Below are 17524 nucleotides of genomic sequence, written 5' to 3' on the forward strand. Positions count from 1 at the left end.
CCCGTTCTCCGTGGTTCGGCTCTCCCATTTGTTTCGCGGTGTGTGCGGAGTGTCCCCGTGCGCAGCGACATTAGCATACTCCCCCGCCCCTCGGCCTCTTTTTTTTTTCCATAATTGAATTGAAATGCAGCTCTTTTCATCGTAAACAATGTCAGGAAAGCATGCTGGATACACTGCCCGCTCACGCTCGCACACACACACACACACACACACACACACACACACACACACGTCCAACAGGAGACTGGGGCCCCTGGAGACCTTGAGGAAATTGGACCAAGACAATACCTTGGCTGAGTTTGTTTACCTCCCATCGTCCCCGCCGTCCTCATGTCCCTGTGCTCACACAAAGCCAGTTTTGTGTGTCTGTGTCTTTTTGTGTGTTCTTACATGGATGCGTGGTTTTGCAAAGTGCATCTGTGTAGTCCAGAGGGCCTTTGAAGGGCTTCGTGTGCATACCTGAGTGTGTGCAGGTGTGCAGCGGTGTGGAAGCCTCTGTTTGCGTATATATCTCTGTCTGGTTTGCCTTGAATTATGATTAGTCCATTACTATTAGTTATATAGTCCATTACCCACCTGCTGTGCCGATTTTAGGGCACAAAAGGTCCTCGGTGGGTTGGCACCATGCCCGGCTCTGGGTGGTGTCACCCTCGCAGATCTGGCAGCAGAGCAGAAGTGGAATCTGAGTGGTCTCCACATTTACCTCCACAAGTTAGGCAGTGTTTCACCAAACAAAGATGGATCTGTCTGCTGCCTCGATACCTCTGTCCATCTCTTTAGCTTGCTTCTACTGTCTCGTTCTCTTCCTTACATCCACCTTTTCGTACCCTGGTCTCACTGTTTTTTAAGGAGGGGTCTTGTCCGTTCTGGACTGGCTGGGCGGAATACTTTAGATCTGTGCGATATATAACCATTGTACTAATATTCCTACTTAAGGCCAGTCTGAAAGGAATTATGGAGGACGTTTGAGGCCTACGTGTCAATAAGAACGTGGAGGCCTTGGTCCTCAGGAAGTCTTCAGGACAATATTTCTGTTGTGCAATCCAAATATACCCAACAATGTAGCCACAGTGCATTCTCAGCAAATATACATTGCAGAAGGAAATCGTTCGTTCGGCTTCAGAAGAAGAGGTTTTACACTCCGTCACGCCAAGAAACCCGTTGTGAACATAGAACATGCTGTAAATCAGCACATTTCTGGAAGCACTCTGGTGTTGAGGAACACTTAAAAATGTTTTTCTAGGTGTAGTTTTTGCAGTCATTTTGCTCATAATCAAGCTTCTTTGGCTGCTGCTCTGATGTGTCAGGTGCAGGCATTTTAATTAGGGCGGCGTCGTGGGTGGCTCTGGTGTGATGGATCGGTGCCGCTGAAAATACAGTTATAAATCATCCAGGCATTTGACAGACAAACTGCTGGCAACCCTCGCACCCCCCCCCCCCCCCCCCGCCCCCCCGGGCACCGGCCACCGTTAGCAGAGCCGCGGTGATTGTCAGCGAGGTCGGCTTGTGCGTCATTAACATCGTTAGCCTCTCTGGCTTTTGTTCTTGGCCTTCATTAACACCAGTGAGGATGTCAACCCAGATGTCACGAGCCCCCCTTTTCTTTTCTTTTTGCATTTTAAAAGGACGATACCCCCCCCCCCCCCCTCCAGGTCAAGGTCAAGATGTGTGACGAGTGTTCGTCATCAATCATTGTGATCAGTTTCGGAGGCCGTGTGTCCCTCATCCATCACGCTGATGGGTTCCGCTGGCCGTGTGGCTGCGTGTCGCTGTCAGGGCCGGAGGTAATTAACAACCCCGGATTTCATGAGTTAACCTGCTCCACTCTCCTGCTGTTCCAGTGACAGACGCTAACGGCCAGCAGCTAGTTATCCCTGCTAATATGCCAGTGGCTCAGGTGCTTTGATGTGGATGGTCTTTTTTTTTAGCTATATGCATGTCTGGGTGGGTATAGACAGTGTATAAAGACTGCAGCAAAGCACTCTTAGAATAGCAATCCTGTCCCACCTGAGCAACGCAGAGATCGAGGAGCCACAGAGGCAGAGGGGGGTATGGGGGGTATGGGGGGTATGGCAGAGAGGCGGGTTTGAATAGAGATGGCTGTGGCTCCTCGAGGTTTTAGGAGAAGGAGAGACTCTCCTTGCCCTCAGGTCCTGAAAGCCGATAGCTTCGTTGTCTGAAAGAGCGGCTTTGTGGAGGACGCCTCCGACTGCTCCTCTGAAGAGCGCTCACATGTCTGTTATGACTAAAAAAGAGTGACCGGGTTTTCATCGCCCAAAGAAGATAAAGCGGCGGCTTGAAAGGAGGGAAAATAGCGTCGCTTGAACTTCATTCTTCCTTTTTTTTGATTATAAGAGGGCCGATTGTTCTGCCTGGGCAGGCCCAGTTATTGTGTGCCGTGTGCTGGTGTTATATTCCTGGAGCTTTTTTCTTTTCTTTTTTTTAGACGCGCTATTGTAGCGCAGGTTTGCTCTCATGCTTTCAGTCCCCAGTGTGTCGGATACTTTGTTGTGTAGGCTGCAGAATAGCTCGCCTATCAGGCTTTGCATGCGGGTCGCTCAAGGTCTGAAGTGGGAGTGTGTGTGTGTGTGTGTGTGTGTGTGGGTAGATGTGGTTTTTATTTTTGTACTAGGGAGCATCCACGGGCCGCTCTAAAGCCTGGTGTGTAGGTTTGTTGCCACTCAGAGGAAAACTTAGCCGGGTTTTTTAGTTGGCTCACGTGTGGGCGGCTATCATTGTACCATTAGCTTTTGTGCGCTCCCAATGCACATGGCTGCGTCGAGCGATTTTGTCTTGAACAGAAGTTCCAAGTTCCCCCCCCTCACGCGGTGCGACCAATTCAGCCAGCCGAATCCCCGCCGCACGGACAAAACTACTCATTTACTTCCACGTCCCCTCTCCCTTCCACCCTCGTCGCCTTCTTTCCTACCAAACGTGCTTCAGCTTAGGGACAACAGGGATGGGGTGGGGGGGGGGCTGACAAAAGGGGAGGGAGAAAGGGACTAAAGCCAGAGAAGAGGATTGAATGAGTGAAAGAGCTGCTGGGGGAGAAAAGGAAGGGAAGAATGCGACGTCCCGGTCTATGAGGGATTCCATTTTTTTGCCTTTCCAGAATAGAACAGTAAGTCAGCAGTCTCTTTGTCTGCCTTTGATCTCTCAGCGCAGGGATTTGGCACCTGACAAACCCCTCTCTGTCTGAAAGGAGGCCTGCCGAGAGACAGCCGAGGAGAGCAGGAGAGAGACAGACAGAGAGAGATAGAGGGCGAGCGAGTGGGAGAACAAAAAAAAAAGAAAGATACAGGAGAGTTGGAGAGCGGCGAGGCGAAGAAAAAAAAGGAGACAGTGTAAAAAAAGATGGTGTGGAAAAATCGGGTAAGACATTTGAGAGCCGTATTAGAGGATATGATGAGGGCTTTCTTAGCTCACGTCCCATAAAAACTAAATACATGTGTGTCTGTATTTGCGTGTGTGTGTGTGTGTGTGTGTGAGGGGGGGGGGGGATTTGCTAGGGCTGGCCCCGGACAGAGATAAATCCAGTGAGTCTTAAGGGAGATTCCTCTCTGAAGCCACGGCCTCTCAGACCACCCACTACTGTGGTCTCTTCCCTCACACACACACACACACACACACACACACACACACACACACACACACACACACACACACACACACACACACACACACACACTCCTAATAGGAAGCAAATTCTCCAGCTTGAGTCTGATGTCGACCTCTCTGTTCCCTCCACTGTTTCTGTCTGCGGGGCAGTCGCTGCTATAAACAAGGCCTCGAAATGTTGACATCACATTTTCAAACACAATTTCTGTTTAAAAATCCGCAGATGAAGATGCTAGAGAGAGTCTCTATTGTGAGCGGGGATTTGAAGTTCGGCAAAGGATTTTGGGACAGCCCGTGGGAGGAGGGGCACTCCGGGACAGCTTAACAAGGGAAAAACTCGTCAACCGTGCACAGTTTGAGGTAGCCCGCTCTTAGACTGCGTCTCTTTAAAGAGGCTCAGGCCCAACGGCTGTGAAGCATGGGACTCAATTAACTCTTCGGCTTTTAGCGAGGGCGCACGGTCTCAGACAGCTGCTTGACCCCGCTCTCAACCCTGGACGCTTTCCTGGTCAGCGCACATGCAGTAAAAACCCCGACAGCAACTTTGTGTTATGTGACCTGAAGCGGTCACAACCTCTTAAACAATACCCACAAATCCCAGTGTCCTTCTGTCTCCAGTGATGAGACTGGGCGCGGAAAGATTGCTTTAAAGATAGAGAGATAACACAAAGTGCCTCCCGACTAATCTCCCTTCTTTTTTTTGGCAACCGCGAAGAAAAGAAGCGGAGGCTTCACACTCCCCTGCAGGCTACAATCAAAGAGACCCTTAGCTTAGCGTTAGCAAGTGAAGCGGCAGGGATTTAGCCCTGATTGACTGAGTGGGAACGGGCCAAGAATGGCTCAGCAGGAAGCTGCTAGCCCGGCTCAGTTCACACCAGGCTACCCTGATCCAGCAGTTAGAGGAGGGCGGCTGCGAGGCAAAGAGCCTGACTTTATTGAGGGATTTCCCAGTATCTTTGGGGGGGGGGGGGGGGTGGATTTCTCTCTTTCTGTTCGTATGTGTGCGTGCATGTCGGGTGGTTGGTGCAATGTGTGTTGTTGTTAGAGGACGGACATCCTCCTTGCTGCGGTGCGTGTGTTTCGGCATCGGTTTGATTTTTAGTGTGGCGGACACATGTGGGAGTTTGTTCATGCGACTGCTCTTTTGTATAAAGGATCCTCTGATGTATTTATGACTATGGCATTGGAATCCATGCCTTTTAGATGCACTTTATAGATCTGGGTTGTGAATGAGTTTGTGAAGTTGGTGTGTGCGCAGGGGGGGTGGGGGGGGCATTCGCTTTACCCCTGCAGGCTATAAATGTGTAATTATCTGATTTATATTGGGTATACATTTATTCCCAATGGGTCTTTACATCATAACGAGACAGACACACACACACACATACACAGCGCCCACTGCTAAGCGCATGGCGGCCTCCGTTGACCGAGAGGTGATTTGGTCCAATCGGTGTCGCGGCTGTCTGCGCCGCACCTCCTAGAGAATTGCTCTTTTGTCCTCCTCGCCTGGTTCAGCGCTCGGAGGGTGAAACACAAACCCCGCGAGGCTTCCCCGGCCATTATGGAAACCGATAGACGAGGGGAGAAACTCCTTGAAACACGAGCCCTCCAATCAAACTGTCACTCAAATGAATGGCGAGCACTGTCGCCAAAGGTTGGAAAAGTGTCACTTAGGTTACCATTCCAGACTGAGGTGTGTGTGTGTGTGTGTGTGTGTGTGTGTGTGTGTGTTTGTTTAAGGCAAAAACAGCCCCGTGAGAGTGACAGAGCTCCTAGTGCGCCAAGCGTGGCATTTGTTTGTTAAACGCTCTGAAATGCCAACGGCTCTGGTTTCATTGCGGATCCAAGTCTTGCCAATTGAGCATAGCTTCAATTTGTGAGAAAGACAAGACGCAGTTATTTGATCTTCTCTTGTTGTCAAAAGGAAATAGCGCCCTTTGGTCCTGTTCTGCTGTTTTAATAGAATGCAGGTCCGTGAGAAAGGAGAAAGGGGAGAGAGCACTGAAGATGGAAAATGAAGACAAAGGGAGGGAGGACTTGGGGAGAGTCGGAGCCTCTGGGCAACATGTTGCTTTTCTTGTTGCTAATTGGGTGAAAATGGGCAAGATCTGAACGCTCTCTTCTCCTCAACTGTTTGATGTCAAGTGAAATGCTTCGGCAACATACCAGAAACCCTAGACGGTTTCTGGGTATAGCTTCCAAATTGATGACGGGAACTTTTTTATTGGAGATGGCAAAATCCATGTTGACGTTAGTTGCCGGTGGGCAGCACAGTCCTGCTTGGCTAAATGAGGTCGCCAACACCGAACGTTGTGACAGGTGTGACAGGAAAATGATGGTTGAACATGCGAACATGTGTTGGGCTGAAAAGCAGAAAACGGCCGTGAGATATGCTGATGGCATCAGTCAGGGCAGAGGCTGGACCTGTTATCTGACTTGTATCAGACGTTCTGTGGTTGTCAGTTCATTTCCTGTCACTCTTTGAATTCTGTCTTCACAGCACATTTTACAGAAGACCGTTGAAACATTTTTATCACGACCCTCTTGTTCTCTTTCAGCCTGTAAGATTGGTTCCTACCGCGCCCTGGCCACCGACGGCTCCTGCTCCAAGTGTCCGCTCCACAGCTACTCCGTCAGGGAGGGATCCACCTCCTGCGTCTGCGACAAGGCATACTTCCGCTCTGAAACGGACCCGGCGTCCATGCCCTGCACCCGTAAGTACACCTCAATTGTGCCGCGTTAAAGCCCCTCGTGATGCATAGTTATATTTGAGTAAGCCACGACGAGCTGTGAGATAAGATATTAGTCCAAGCATGCGACTGTAACTGTATCGGTAACACACACACACACAGAGAGGGATTGCTTTTGCCGGAACATTGTCATGGATTCTCTCTCTCACACACGCAGCGACAGCCTTTCTGCACACGCATCAAGCGGGCGGCTGCTGGTTTTGATTCCAGGTGGTACTTAGTGATCAGTCACGGTGACAGAGAACTAATGAGGGTGTAAACCGCTGCATCCCAGACCCAGTCCTCTGCAGAGGAGGGAGAGAAGGATGGAGAAAGACAAATAGAGATAAGATAGTTGGCGGGGAGGTGAAGAAAAAGATGGAAAAACAAGGGCAGACGGAAAGCTGGGGATGTAGGCAGAGAATTAATAAGATGCAATCGAGGAAGAGGGTAAGGTGCAGAGGAGAAAGAGGAGGTGACTAAATACAGGAATGCATGAAGCTGAAGGAAGAGCTTTTCATTTCCCAGTGTTTGTCTGCACTTTGTTCCATCCCGACCAGCCAAATGCCCGCGATGACAAATATTGCTTTTAACAATCCTGCTGCTTGATGATACATCTTCCTTTCTTTCGACCTCCTTCCCTCTCTGAGTCACAGAACTGGGAGTTGACACGTGTAGAAATATACACAAAGAAAAAAAAGGCACATAAAACACAAAGCCCCGCACTCTATTTCCCAGGAAAATAACAGCGCACATACTTACATATGACAGACCTTTGTATACGAGTGAGTACGTGTCATAAAGCAACCGAAACATCTGTTACGTTGCTTAGCTCAGAGCTGGCTCGCATATCGACCCCGATGATCGGTCAAGTTCCTGTGGAACTGCTCAGGCTGTTGCTGCTCAGGCTTTCACGCATCAGGGCCCAGGTGTGTCCCATTCCACTGATTCCACTCAATCAGGTCTACAGGCCCGGAGACAGAAATCACAGAAGAAAGGTTACATTTTTGAAAATTGTCAAATTGATGTAAACATGAATTTCACATGGATGTTATGTCCAGACGTATTCAAAAGCCCTTTACTGCATCTGTGCTGCTGCAAATTATACCTTTTTTGTGTTGTTTTACACTTTGTACATATACAAATATATACGGTACATATGTATGTATATATATATATATATATATATATATATTAGATATGTATTAACCAGGAGAAGGGCCTCACTGACGGTTTTACAGCAGCAGCATGTAGTATGTAAAAATGTAAATATTAAAACTTCACAAATTTTGACAATAAGTTGTCAGTCAATGACAATAAAAACATAAGCCTTGCTACTATGTCCCTCGCCTCCCACCTCCCTCTACCGTTTGGTCACATCACCAATAAGAGTTTTTTATTTTAGAGAGCTCCCCGTCATTGTCCTGGTAGTCAGTGTGGCATTTGAGTCGCTGCTGCAAGCAACAGCTGTCAGAGCTCGTGACTCGGCTCCTTTCACCACGCCATCTCTCCTGCGATCCCGACTCCACGGTTAGGAACTGAACATTAGCCCGACTCCCTCTGTGACCTTTCCCCCCCCGGCCTCGTCAGCCGGCCAACATTTGATCTTTGAACTCTCACCCCGTCTGTCGTCTGCTGTTTTCCTTCCTACTGCATTACTGTTATTTATTTTTTTTTGCATCTCACCCACATGTTAGAGCTCTGTAATTACAGCTGTCACTCACACATGCCTCCTCATCCACATCTTGTTTTCACTCTCTTTCTCTCAAAACCCACTCAGAGGCACGAACAGAGCAGATGAAGGAAACAAAAAAGAAATACTCCTTAAAGTCATTTCCCAGTTTGCCTCGCTGAAGGTCAGGCTGGGAAAGAGTCGGCATCTCTGGTAATTGGGTCTGTGTGTGTGTGTGTGTGTGTGTGTGTGTGTGGGTAATGGAAAACGCTTTTCCCCTCTCTTAGCCGGGAGTCTGGCGATGCAAGACGATGATTAAAACTGGATGTTGCGTAATTCGGTCACCGTGTGACTGCTTGTGTGCAGGCCCAGCTGCTGCCGCTGTATTCCATGTGACATGCGCCCGTCTCGCATCTTTGCGGCAATTGTTCTTTTGATCGGCGATCTTTACGTTGCGCTACGTTCGATCGGAAAAACGCTCCCTTTCCAGAATAGAAACGAGGGCCGCTTGCCTCCCACGCTTTGGATCAATCTGCCCGAGGAACCTGGCAGGATAAATGCGTTATGTTGCTTAAAAAAAACCAAACTGATTTTCTTTGTCGTATTTTTCTGTTTCCCGTCTTGCCTCCATCGCTCTTGCTGTCCATTGCATCTATTTGTTGTTGCTTTTTTACTTTTTTGTCGACAACCGTGCTTTGCAAAATGCGGCATGGACAATCTTTGTCGAGATCCGTAGGCAACCGTACAAAAATGGTCATCTTTTAGCGTGTAGTTGACATGGTTTATTGGCAGAGATTCACAGAACATGCAGCATTGGTTTTGGGGATCAGGTAGAACATATCCCCAACTGAACACAATTAGCAGCTCATTCAATTCATAATCGTACAGCTTCGGCTGGTGTATAAAATATGATCAGAGCCAAACAGGCAATACACATGAATATACACAGACACACACACACACCACAGGGCCGTAATGAGGACCAGGGACAGACAGCCGTGGGAGCCGGAGGTTATAAGGAGTTTGGGTTTTTTGATGGCCCTTGATGGGTTTCTCAGATTTTGCCCAGTTTTCTTAGCGGTGGTTTGGTGGAGGAAGCAGGAGGGACGGAGTGAGGAATGAACGCAGGTCTAGGAGGACCCGAGGGGGGTGGGGGGCATTGAATGAATCCCAGCCGGACGGTAATAGCGGCCTCAATGTTCTGGCCACTTTAGCCTGCTCTGTACCTCGACCCCTGCACAACACTCGGCTAGCAATCACTGATAGAAAGAGACAGAAGGAGAGGTGGATAACAGAAGGGAGGAGGAGGAGGAGGAGGAGAGGGCGAGGAAGAGGAAAGGCGGGAGGATGGGAGGAGAGTAAAAATGAGAAAGACGGATTAAAGAAGGGGGGAGATGGAAGCGACAGCAGACAAAAGAAATAAGGCCTCGGAGAAAATTGCGAGAACGGAAAAGGAGATGAGGGGGAAAACGAAATCGCAAACTTCCTTCTTGGAGAAACTTCGCTTTAAGGCGACGTAGAGCCGACGAGGTACGAAGGTTGTGTGAGCGTTGCACTGCCGTCCCCCCCCCCCCCTTCCCGCCGCTCTCTCTCAGGATTAATTACTGGGTGTCAGTCACAGCTGATGGCTCTCCCACGCTCCCTTGCTCTCACCGGTGCATTCTGGGAGAGCGACAGGTACAGCCAAAGGTAGATTGTGTGTGTGTGTGTGTGTGTGTGTGTGTGTGTGTGTGTGTGTGTGGAATGCAGGGGGGAATACTGACATGTGGTGGAATGTGTTTAAGACTTTATACAGTCATAAAGTTATACAGCGCTGTTGCAACTCTTGCAACAAACAACAATCATCCTGAGGCGTGTGTATACTCCACACACTTGCCAATACACACATATCTTTATATATTTATTGAGGACATGACTATCACATAAAAGGTATACTTCAGTATTTAGAAATACTTGTATTTGCTTGCCAAGAGTTAGATTAGAAGATCAATAAATGGCTGTATGCTGAGCCAGGAGACATTGAGCTGAACATGTGGGCTGAAGGAAGAAGAGACAGCGTGACGAACTCTTCTTAAACGCCCTAATTAACAACATATATACATACATATATCCATAAAAAACAAGTTTTCCTCAGCTTTCAGTCTTTATGCTAAGCTAACCATCTGGCGCTAGATTCAAATTTAGCTAACAGATTTTTATTGCTCTTGCTTTTATTCCCTAAACCTCTTTTATTCATGTCTGAACAACAAATATCTTCAACTGGGAGTGCAGACATTCTCAGACATTGATTGGAAACATTCTTATGACCTTTGCCCTGTCAAGTTTACGACGCCATGAGTCCAGATAACAGCTGAGTGATAGCTTCACGGTGCATCTCAGACGGCGCATTATCGAGTGTTGAAAAGGAGTACAGGTCAGCTCACCCTAGCGCACTGACAGAGGCACTGTTATGATGACGGTGGGGCGTAGGCACCTTCATTTAGAAACCCCATCTGTAACTTGTTCCCATTGTCTGAGACGCAAACGGAGGGAATGAGGTGAACGAGCGACGGGAGGAAAGAAGTGGGGGGGAAAGGGGCAGAGCATTTTTAATGGGAATTTATTAATAGGGTTTCAACGAAGGCTGCGGGTTGGTAAGGGGAAGTTAAGCGATGCTAATATTAGCACAGTGTCCTTTCATCTTCATGCTCGTGTCTGGTGCTTTTTTTGTGACCCCTTTTGGGTCATTTTTCAGTTGAACAGACTCTCCTCCGCACCCGCCACCATCCATTCTCTGTCCCGCCCATCCATCCACCCTGACCCGCTCCTTCCATCTCATCAGTGTGATTCTGCTGTTTGTCTTCCCCCTCTGTCCTGTTCCATCTTCTTTTCACGGCCTGCCAGCCCGACTGCATCGTACGCGAGTCTAGCCCACACACACACACACACACACACACACACACACACACACACACACACACACACACACACACACACACACACACTGTCCCCCTCGGCTGCTCTCTGCGTCCCAGTGAAATCACTCATTGCCACGCGGCCCCTTCCAAAAATAACACTGATAATTAATTTCCGTTGTGAAATGATTCGTCCGTGGACTGACTAGCTTTCATATTTCACCCGGCATCGATCCCCCCCCCCCAGCCCGCTCGCGTGGGCTTCATTAGTCGGAGAGAGAGAGAGAGAGAGAGAGAGAGAGAGAGAGAGAGAGAGAGTTCAGTCAATTACCGTCGCTTATGTTTGAAAGCAGCGTCCAACAGGGTCCAAAGCAAACTTTGCCTAAAGTTATTGAGTGGGTGCCACAGAAGCCCCACTGTGAGCAGCGGGCTCGGGCGCGCTGCCTCCTCCAGCTGATTCGACATGTGAATGGGGAGAGAGAAAGCTGCCGGCCTATTGGATTTCAGTTGACGCGCTGAATTAACTTGAGGTGAAATCGGATCCTCCCTCGCCGTAATGGACAGGACATTAAGAGGGAATTGAAGAAGCCTCAGCTCTCAATGAACGGCCAACGCAGTCAATTACACATCTTCCCTCTGTGGAGAGAATCTAGACCTTTTGGAGACTTTCTTTGCAGGATTCACCAAATGCTTGTTGTTAACATTACGACCACCAATTTGTTCTGTTCTCTTTTTTATTTACTGTGATCACAGAAATAATGTCTGAATAAACATCATTTTAATGCAGCATTCAGCCTCTAACCGCTGGTAACGACGTCAACCTCTCCCCCCATGCCTTCCTTCCTCCGTAGGCCCTCCGTCGGCGCCCGCCCACCTCATCTCCAACGTGAACGAGACCTCGGTGAACCTGGAGTGGAGCCCGCCCCTCAGCTCTGGGGGGCGCCAGGACCTGACGTACAACGTGGTGTGCAAGCGCTGCGGGGCTGACGGCCGGCGCTGTCAGCCCTGCGGCAACGGCGTCCACTTCAGCCCCCAGCAGCTGAGCCTGAAGGGGACCAGGGTGTCCATCAACGAGCTGCAGGCCCACACCAACTACACCTTCGAGGTGTGGGCGGTGAACGGAGTCTCGCCTCAGAGCCCCGGGCCGGAACAGGCCGTGTCCGTGACCGTCACCACCAACCAGGCCGGTAAGAAGGACGCTGATGGAGGGAGCGGGTGATTCAGGTTGTGGGAACACACATTATTATATGTAATCGTGGTTACCTGTAGCTTTATATTGTGAATGAATGCACTCGTTGAATAGACAACTAAATCTGTAAAATGTGATGACACACCCCCCCTCTCCAAAGAAAACAACCGTTCTCAGCCAATCGTTGTATATTTGTCGACCAACCCGACCAGTCAACTCTCGTGAGGGAAACAGAACCCTCACCATGGATTAGATTGGAGATTGAAAATTCATTTTTGCGGTTGGAAGCAGCAGCTGACAGATACCATCTTGCCTGAAGGTCCACTCAGTAGCTGTTCTAGAGCTTTTAATGATCCTCCTCATCGCATAGTTGACTATCAATTTGCGTTTAAAGTTTCTTGGCGTGTCTGCGTGAGCCTGCAAAGGAAGACGTGTATGTTTGCAGAGAAGCTTTGTAATTGCGTGTGTGGCTTATATCTGATGCAGAGCGCAGTTTCGTTACACTGAGCGCTTGACGGACTTTTTGTTGGGGGCAATCTGCGTGTCAAAAGAAGTTTATTAAAGCTGTAAATAATTCTGGTTCAGGCTGGATGATTGTTGAGGAGGTTGATGGATTATCTGCAGCGGGAGATGATTTTCTGCAGTATTTCACTTTTGCATAATTAGGCATGAGAAGTCGAGGCTGGAGATAGGGGGGGGGGGGGCGACGTGCTATATTTAGCTCTCAAGCTAATGAATTAGATGAGTTGTATTGATCTGTGGAGGCTTCATTACAAAATGCTGCTGGATTGTGTGCATGTGTGTGTGTGTGTGTGTAATTAATCTAGTAGAACACACACTCACACAGCCATGAATACAGCGTCTGCTCCAGAGCTGCAGAAGAGCCCTCTGGCCCGGGGGTATGCGTCCAAAGCCTCCCGTTGTTTTGTCATTTAGCCATTTTGTAACCGGTTGTTGTGCAAATGGATTTACGACCCCGGCCCTTTCTCTTCATCCCTCCCTGCTCTCCTCCACTTACAGCCCATCATTACCCTGGTCTTCTTTACTGCTCTGCTCTTGGGTGGCAAGCAAAGTGACTTTTTTATCACAAATTTCCATCCCTGGGAGAAAAAAAAAGCGAATTGCTGGACCGGCAATATAAGGACACAGTGGCTTGATTTATCAGCCGGGGGTCAGGAGGATGGAGATGAATGGATGCGCTGCCTGTGGGAGCGCTGCCAGACAGGCATGCGTGGGAGCCGTAATGAAGCAGACCCTGGAGTCCAGCGGCGGAGGGCCCGCGATAGCGCGTCGGTGCGGTCGCTCTGGAGCAGGGTTGTGCAAAAGACCCCCCAAAGTGGCAACTCTCAAACGTGGATTCAAACAAAGACGTAGTAACACACACAGCGATGTCCCCCCCCCTCCCTCCGAGGTTCCTCCAGGCTAATCTGCTGACTTCAAGGTGTAAAATATAGATGATGTTGCCTTTGGCTCGTCACTGGTGCAAGTTTCACAACTGTTCCCCAGGATTAGTTATATGAAGCTTGCAGCTGGAAGCTCTATTACGGTGTGTGTCGGTGTGTGTGTGTGTGCGTGTTTGCACAAGTGCCGAAACCGAATGCACGCTTGGCTAAAAGTGAGAAAATGCACGATACAGAATGTTTGCGCGCCCCGTGGATAGTAATGCTCCACATTCGCCTCTGAAACAATGTCCTCTATGTGTCGCCGGGTGTGCCTGTCTCTTCTAATTGGTGTGTGTGTGTGTGTGTGTGTGTGTGTGTGTGTGTGTGTGTGTGTGTGTGTGCGTGCGTGTTTAAGAGAATAGCTCCAGACTGATTGGATTTCTTCCTGCTAATGCTCGGTAGGGGCTTTGGAAGCTTCGGTTTCAGCCGCCGGTAATCCAGCCAGTCATCTGCTGTCCCTCTCGCTCTGCATCGCCTCCCGTCACCCAGACACCGCGGATTACACATTTATTATGATAGCTTTATTAGGGTTCATAAGTGCCGTGGAAAAGACACCCCTTTGCCACCGCCTTTCCATAAAAGTTCAGATTTCGGCGAGAGAGGGGAAGAAGTGAGCTAGGCAGGTTGGAGTATTTTGTGCTGCGTATTGTACGATGTTATGTATCTTTGCGTGAGAGGAAAATGGGTGAAGGTGCAGCGGAGACGAAAATGAAGACACGAGTCTTGCTGATTGCACGTGCATGCGTCCGTGACCGGCCATGCGTTTCGTGTGTTCACGGAGAGGTCAGATTCTGCACCTCGCCACGAACAATCCCATCGTCGTGAATCAGCCGGGGCGTAACCCTTTCACCCGGACTGCATGAGGAAAGGGAGGGGGGGGGGGGTCCAGGCTTTGAGCTGACCTCTGGCTGAAAATGGATGTTTTTTTTACCCATTTTATGGGATCAAGCACTTTTGTGCGTGTGTGCGAAAGAGGGGGGGGAAAGCGAGAGTCAGAGAGAGAGAGAGAGGTGTTTATGTCTCGGTACAAAATACTTGGCAGGCTTAGGTGACTAAAAGTGAATTAGTGCACGAGAGAGCGTGTGTGTGGTCACGTCCATCTGCGCACACGTGTGTGAGTTTCCATCTCTTACGGCAAATGGGTCAGACGTACATGTGGAAATGTGTTTTGGGAGATGGAAGCAGGCTCTCTACGGGGGAGGGGGGGTGAGGGGGAGGGGGGTGGATCTTGTACGCAGGAGCCATTTTCTACACACCCTGAAAAGCGGCTCCCTCCACGGCTGTTTTTCCTTGGCGGCAGCAAAAATCCAGCCACTCCAATCTGGCAGCCAGGCTCCAAATCTGGCAACCACATGTGCACCCCCGGCCCCGTCTCTTTTCATGAGGAACTGTAATCGGCCGCACATTCGCACCGACCACAGCTGCTCCTCGCAACGCAAATACTTTGTGCCTAACATGCCCGCGAAGACAAACTCGCTCGCTGAACAAACTGTGTTCCACGCAGAGACAAAAAAAAAACGGACACGCAACCTCCGCCATTGTCCCGGGGGAGTGATTTTTATTTTAAACCAAACCGAGAACTCTCTGTGTCTCTGCCAGGTTTTTACTCATTATAAGGCCCGCATAGGTGGCGTGATTGGGTATTTCCGCTGTCTGTGTGAGATAATGGGACGAGGTGTATGTTTTTCTGTGTGAGTTTCTATCTTTCTGTTTGTGTAATGAGGTCCTTTGTGCTGCTGTGTGTGTGTGCAGTACGTGAGTGCGTGTGTGTCGCAGGCTGTGAAAGAGTTTTTTCATTTTTTTTTTTTTTTCAGGACCACACATTTCTGAAAATGAGATCTGAATATTCATTGCGTCTCTCACTTATTATTCCACCAGCGTTTTTTGTAGCCCACGCGTTCAGGAGGCAGTAAGAAATTACAGATCTGCCCCACATATTTAAATTCATCTACAGAGGTGCTGGTCGAGCCTGAGCTGCCCACGTCTCCGCCTCGGGCTAAACTTTTCTCTATTCAGGATAGACAGTTCAGGTTTAGTCTTGAATCAGCATTGTTCGCCTGGTGCACGCGTGGTTTGACAATATTTTACATTTATTTGTGGTCAGTTTGCTTTTTAGGCATTCCTCTGACTAGTTCATCTTAAAAAAAGAGAGGAAAACGTTGGCCTTGATGGATCACCGATCGTGTGTCTGGCTGTGAGGGAACCTCAGAAGGGACCACTCAGAAAATCACTCATCTTTATCCTCACATTAGTCAAAGGAAAAATAAAAAAAAATGCAACTAGAGGAGGCGAACGCAATTAAATCGCCATCTCTGTCATCTTTGGTGGAAAGATGGATGTGTGTATTACCTTGGGGGGGGGGGGGGGCTGTGACCCCTCGGGTGTTTTCTGTCTGAGTCAGAGCGTCCCCGGTCGGCCCCAGGAGGGCCTTCAAATTGGCTCTCGCTGCCGGGTAAGATTGATTGGAGGGATACAAATGGCCGCCGTCTAATTGTTTAACTGAGACGCAACACATTAGGCCAACAGGATTACACAGCCTTTGGGTTAATCTATTTACCGAGAGATGTCTGCAATCCCAGGCCTCTCCATCTCCATCTCAACCCCTACCGGTCACAAACCCTCTGCCCCCCCATCCCCCCCCCACTCCAGCCGCCTCGTCAACCCCCCTGAAATTCAATCCGAGGCCGGTGTTTGAATTCCAGGCCCGTTTGAACTCAATCCCCTTCTAAAAGCAGGGTTCTGTTAGCGTTAGCTTGCAGGCTAGGCTCCCTGGAGCCCCTGGTCAAAGTGATGAGAATGTATATAATGTCATAGATAATCCAATCATAATCGGTGGACAGCGAACCCCTCATTAATCATCCCACTGTAATTCTTTAAAAGGCAGATGGTCTGGAACGAGTTTGGTTACAGTATCTCTGAGGACCAGGGGTCAAAGATTCACTCCTTGAGAACTTTTAAGAGCAGACGCCACAAAGAAACGCTACCTGGGCATCAGTGGAAATGTTTTTTTTAATCATTATTAATATTTTGCGTGGTGCTTTGTTCTGGCTCTTTGGAAAATAGATGACTGAGGTTGTTTGGTTGTTGAGGGCAGAGGTTTGGACTCGGTCTCACATGATTTGATAACTTTAGACTCGACTTGACAAAATCAAAGAAGACTTGCAACGCGCTTCAACAACAATGACTTGTGACCTCACTTGGACTTGGAGCCTTTTGACTTAAAAATATCAAGTATGTTCCGGAGATTTCCTGAATCTGAAACTGTTGTTATTGGATAGCATCCAATAGAGTTGTAGTGAAGAACAGTGAAGATAATGGTTACGAAGAGGCAGTTGGAAAGAATGATACGTGTCTCCTCTTCTCTGCTCAAAACTCAATCTGAGTGTTTCGCCGTTTTACGACACTGCCTCTTCCAGTCTCGTGGATATCGAGCAGCAATGGTGTGTATGACCCAATTTGAGTGTTGTCACCCTCCCTGAAGATAGAGGTTTGATTTGTGCGGCGGCGGCGGCGGTGTACTGGAGGGAGGGGACGAGCGCGAGCCGTTATCTGTGCTTTAACCTTCACATGTTAAAGGCGTCTGAACGCAGATAGCGCGGCTGCTTGAAATATGGGCCTCATTATCAGCTGCAGCAGAAAGGGCCCCAGATAAGACAGCTCACTGGAGCTTTAATGAAAACCAATTGATTTGCTCTCATGAAGACAAAGAAAAAAAAACAACCCCCCCAAAAAAAATACAAATAAACGCAAAGGTGTTGAGCTCAGTTTGAGCTTTTCGAGGCGGACTTTGTAGCAGCGCAAGGCTTCCCAGGGTGACCTGCATATCTGCAGAAGATGAAGTTGGACATTATTTTGCCAGCTCGCAATAAAAGTGGCTAAGACGCGAGCGTCAGCCGAGGAGGAAATTGGATCACTTTTTATTGATGCCGGCCCATTAGTTGAGAAGGAGAGTATTGCACTAGGAGAGTATTACACTCTAG

At 48.9% G+C, this 17524-nt stretch overlaps 1 protein-coding gene across 3 annotated transcripts in view; it reads left to right on the forward strand.

The window, feature by feature from the left end:
* LOC306780024 (ephrin type-A receptor 4) overlaps positions 1-17524 on the forward strand; it is a 52145-nt gene that overhangs the window by 17307 nt on the left and 17314 nt on the right. For all 3 annotated transcript variants that reach the window (XM_079272189.1, XM_079272190.1, XM_079272191.1), the window contains exons 4-5: positions 6177-6332; positions 11765-12100. In XM_079272189.1, coding sequence (XP_079128315.1) covers positions 6177-6332; positions 11765-12100 — 492 coding nt within the window. The remainder of the gene's footprint in view (positions 1-6176; positions 6333-11764; positions 12101-17524) is intronic.

Source organism: Melanostigma gelatinosum, assembly GCF_949748355.1.
Source record: "Melanostigma gelatinosum genome assembly, chromosome: 7".
NCBI classification, from domain to species: domain Eukaryota; kingdom Metazoa; phylum Chordata; class Actinopteri; order Perciformes; family Zoarcidae; genus Melanostigma; species Melanostigma gelatinosum.